Source organism: Nestor notabilis, unplaced genomic scaffold (genome assembly GCF_000696875.1).
Source record: "Nestor notabilis isolate BGI_N333 unplaced genomic scaffold, ASM69687v1 scaffold7003, whole genome shotgun sequence".
Lineage (NCBI taxonomy): Eukaryota > Metazoa > Chordata > Aves > Psittaciformes > Psittacidae > Nestor > Nestor notabilis.
In genome coordinates, this window is record NW_009923213.1 from 26,796 (window position 1) to 31,800 (window position 5,005).

The 5,005-nt window shown below is 42.1% G+C and overlaps 1 protein-coding gene across 1 annotated transcript; it reads right to left on the reverse strand.

Moving 5' to 3' along the window:
* Window positions 1-389: 389 nt before the first annotated feature.
* On the reverse strand, window positions 390-4,379 carry LOC104403778 (chromosome unknown open reading frame, human C6orf203). The gene is made up of 5 exons (XM_010012024.1): window positions 4,275-4,379; window position 3,477; window positions 2,832-3,264; window positions 1,904-1,976; window positions 390-849 (listed from the first exon to the last, which is right to left on the reverse strand). The coding sequence occupies exons 3-5, from the start codon at window positions 3,254-3,256 to the stop codon at window positions 673-675; spliced, it is 675 nt and encodes a 224-aa protein (XP_010010326.1). The 5' UTR covers window positions 3,257-3,264; window position 3,477; window positions 4,275-4,379; the 3' UTR covers window positions 390-672.
* Between the last annotated feature and the right edge of the window lie 626 nt (window positions 4,380-5,005).

The following is a 5,005-nucleotide window of genomic DNA, read 5'->3' on the forward strand; positions in this document are numbered from 1 at the left end:
CGACCTTCTACAGCACTTAAACACACACAAGGCTATGGGACCAGATGGGATCCACCCAAGAGGGAGCTGGCAGAAGTGCTCACCAAGCCCCTTGCCATCATTTATCAGCAGTCCTGGCTAATGGGATGTCCCAGTTGACTGGAGGTTAGCTAATGTGACACCCATCTACAAGAAGGGTCAGAAGGAGTATCCAGGGAACTGGAGGCCTGTCAGCCTGATCTCAGAGCCAGGGAAAGTTATGGACCAGACCATCCTGAGTGCCATCAAATGGCACATACAGGACAAACAGAGGATCAGGCCCAGTCAGCGTGGGTTTATGAAATTCTGCTTGTTGTGCTGTCAGCTTTAAAACAACCTTTCTGATTAACAAAATTAGACAGCAATTAAACAGTGATCAAATTAATCTTTATTGGTTCATCATTTATAACATCTGTAAGGAAACTGCCTGGAAATGTAAGGGTTGGATCTTCTATCCCACAGCGCCATGAAACAAAACTAACAGCAAAAAGCGACAGGCTTATTGCATGGATTTTGACATACACAGCAGAGGGAGAGAACATTCTGACACAAGCCCTTAACAAAGGGTACTGTAATTTTGTTTAACCAAAATTCGTATTTAAGAACAAATACGGTTTTCTGCAAAACTCTTATGCTGCTACATGCGACCCCCTGTCACTTAAATACATCCTGTTTGGGCACTTTTAAGTGTTTCCAGCGCCTCACAATTACTTTGTATTTTTCACTTTCAGTTTTGTTAGACACTTTTTTTAAGACTACCCGCATAACTATGGCAGTTCCCGTTTCTTTGTCTTCACCTACTATGAGATCCAGCGTGTCCCCAGTTTTCACCTGTAAACAGAAAAAGAGGAGTGATTACCAACATTTCCTGGGAAAACAAATCCCCACAGCCTATGTCCAACTGTAATTGTGTTCCTTTCTTTCCATTTAATATTCTTATCTCCCCGGGCAGCAGGAAAGCAAGGCAATACTACAGCCACTACAAATTCTCCAGCTATGAAATTCTAGGAAAGCCCTGGCAATAAGCAATTAAATGTCTCATGACCTTCTCCGTCAAAAGCTTCACCCTTACTGTTCTATGGCCAATATCTATCTCTGTGAAAAAGGTGCCACATAGTATGTTTTTCCTGAAGGGTATTTCCTGCCAATCTTTTTGTATCAACACAAACCAGCAAAATGCAAGGTTCTCCATCCTGCCTTTAGAACAGAATAAGGTGTTTCAGAGTGCTTGCCAACTGCCTGTGTTCTTTTCAAACACCATAAAAGCAGTATGCCTCTAGTCTTAACTTCAGGAAAGCAGGAAATAAAACTTAGCACCCTTTGATGACAGCGACCACCACGTAGGATCACCCTCACATACAGGATGGGCAGAAGTCTGTCACCATTCTGGCAAGCTCTGTCATTAAAAAGCATGACTTGCAATCCTCCTGGCTCTTCTCCCAGCTGTGTTCCTGTATGCTCTGTTATAGATACAATAACATCACCTGAGCTCCCCCAGTTTCAATCCCTTTCTATCATCAAACTTTCCCTTTTTCTTTAATCATATGCCTGCTCCACCAACAGCTCAGATTCAATCTTCCTACTCCATCAACCTCACATCAGTATCATCACTTCTTTCAGCAACTCAGAAAGTTCTGTCCTTGCTGCCATCTGCCTTCTCCTGACTTTCAGCCTTAGATTTTACTCTCTAGTAACACAAGTCTCCCATCTGCCTTAGGGAGTAATGCTTTACCCAGGGAATCATAGTCACACATACACATAAGGCTGGAAGTGGTGTTAGCAATGCTATTCATTCACCTTTGCAGAGCAATTTAGAGGAAGAAGAGGCCATGCCTTAGTTATTTTCTTGTACTGTATGAAAGATTTAAATTTTAAAGAGTCTTACAGTTCTACTTTTCTTCCATAGTTTTTCTCCATTCAGCCTGAGTTCATTACTGTAGAATGCATCTTCTACTTTACTGAAGAAAAACAAGGTTTTATTGCATTTACAGTGTGCAGCAGACCCAAATGCAATTGTTTCTTTGCAGATACACAAGAACACCATTCATGTGCAAGGCACATTGCCACAGCTCCGATTTGCGCATAAAGGATACCTTTATTTAAGGTCGGAACAGACCTGAACTAGAAGTAAAGAAGTAGTCTTTCATAGATATTAAATGAAATAATAGAGTATAGTTGCTCAGTGCAAGCCATGAAAAGCTGTTTGTACAGACCTGTCTCCTGAATATCCAATAATACTCCCTTTCCTGCACCAGCCAGGTTAATAATTTGTAACTCATCAAGTTATACTAACATTCTGTTTTAAGAGCACTGCAATATAAGGCTTCTGTATGTTGCACTAGATCAAACACTGTGATATATTTACAGACTGCACTGTGATATATTTACTAGTACATTAGGCTTATACTCGCCATCACATATTTCTACAGCCATCAAGTAGTGTATTATTTTACCCCCTCAATCTCAGGTTAGATTTTTTTTGTATTACTTAGTACAGTATTTTGTGGTTTCTTCATTTTAAATAAATAGTAACTGACAGAAAACGCTTCCTCAGCAATCTTAGAAATACTGCAGCCAGCAAAAAAGCAGAAAACAGGCTGTTTCAAGGGAGGCAAGGTGACACACACAAGAACACCCATCCATTCAAAACATTTTTAGACAGTCAAAATAGATATGCAAAAACACCCCAACCACCAAACAATGCCCCCCTCATCCCCCTATATTGAGTTATTCCAGCATTAAAAGGGTATCAAACCTCAAATTTCAGATGCATGACATCTTTCTCACCAGCTGGTTGTTTCTCCCATACTTACTTTCTTGCAATGTCTAGGCCAGCTTTCATGATCACATCGTATCGAAGAGACTGCACCACTTTTTCAAGATCCTTGTAATCTTTTACTACATTGGGATCGTTTTCAAATTCATCTTCCAAATCGCTTTCCTCTTCATCCTCTTCTTCCTCCTCTTCTTGCACAGTTTGTCTGCTCCTTTTAGAGCTTTTGCTACTTTTGTTCCGCAGAGGAAGTACTGAGATATACTCTGGAGAAAGTCTTAGTACACCGAGTTTTACTGGGGAAAAGCTGGGACATCTTCTGTAGTTTACTGTGCTTGTTTGACAAGTACAGAACATGCTTGTCCTCCAAGAGGGATACAGTTTATTAGAAGGGAATTTCTCCCACAGTCCAAACCAGACATTTAGCTTTCTAAAAGTAGTGATAGGGAGTCTGAAGCCAGTCATAGCACAACCTAAAATAAAACAAACATTCATGACTAAAAATCATAGAATAGTTAGGGTTGGAAAGGCCCTTAAGATCATCTAGTTCCAACCCCCCTGCCATGAGCAGGGACACCACACACTAAACTATGTCGCCCAAGGCTCTGTCCAGCCTGGCCTTGAGCACCACCAGGGATGAAGCATTCACAATTTCCTTGGGCAACCCATTCCAGTGCCTCACCACCCTCACTGTGAAGAACTTCTTCCTTATATCTAATCTAAACTTCCCCTGTTTAAGTTTAAAGCCATTACCCCTTGTCCTATCACTAGAGTCCCTAACGAAGAGTCCCTCCCCAGCATCCTTGTAGGCCCCCTTCAGATATTGGAAGGCTGCTATAAGGTCTCCACACAGCCTTCTCTTTTCCAGGCTGAGCAGCCCCAACTTTCTCAGCCTGTCTTCATACGGGAGGTGCTCCAGTCCTCTTATCATCCTCGTGGCCCTCCTCTGGACTTGTTCCAGCAGCTCCATGTCCTTTTTATGTTGAGGACACCAGAACTGGACACAATACTCCAAGTGAGGCCTCACAAGAGCAGAGTAGAGGGGCAGGATCACCTCCTTTGACCTGCTGGTCATGCTTCAAAAATCAGCAACTGCTTTGTCTGTTGGAAGGATTTCTACAGGTACAGCATAACAGTTACTACAAAAAGATTATCATCTCGTTTGGGGTAGAGCAATCAACGCATCACCAAAGAGCCCAAAGCTTTACCAACTTTATGATCTGCCTTTCTCATACACCGTCCACCATTACAAAGAGATAAAACACCAGATGAAAAACAAACACCAAAACTGACAGTGGAATACTCTGTTCATAATTCCTTTTCTGGTGTTTAATATCAACTGTTCAAATTCGTTTGTGGCATTTTCCTCCCTACACCTGAAATACAATTAACAGAAGAAACCGAAAGGAAGTTAACTATGTCATAAAAAGCATAAAAAACATTTATCATGACTCACTGTCAATAAAAGCAACCTGCTCAATACTGCAAGCAAATAAACCCAGATGAGTCAAAAGCTGCTTAACTTCAGCTTCTGCTTGGACCACAACACTCCTGCATGGCAGAATGCTGCAAAGTGTTCCCCGTTTCTCCAAATTTAGCATCATGCTAGAGTTCTAGATAAACAACGCTGCTCTGTGTACTGCAATGGGGCTGACGTCAGCAACCACGGTCCCACATGCAAGCTCCCCAGCACTGCTTCCTTCTGCAGCCATCTCTAACCGGGGACAAGTAGGTGAAACACCCAAAAAAAAACCCCCACCCCAGATGTCCTTCAGCAGTCTTAGAAATTGATTTCCAGTCCTTCCTAGCTAGGTGGAGCACTGGCTTTTATTACGACCTTGCACGTGTGGGGACACGTGTTTCTTCACAAGACTGGAGCTTGTTTTCCCCACACCCAAAAGAACTCTGCTGAAATCTTAATGAGGTGGGGTTTGTGGCTGGGAAAAAGCCCTGATCAGTGAGGGCAATTACTAGCCAAATAAAAATAACCACACCTCCCCTGGATTTTCTGTATTTAAATACATGAACTTAAAATATATGACATATAGTTTAAAATTTACGGTGGGTCAATCCTCACGTAAGACTTATGCCTCTCCTCAGTTTGGGGACAAATTCCTAGAACAGTTATTTGATCGTGTAAACAATTATTATTGCTTATTTCTAGTGCTCAGTCTTACTTCGCTCCCCACTGACTGGCAGGTACAACCGGCCGCC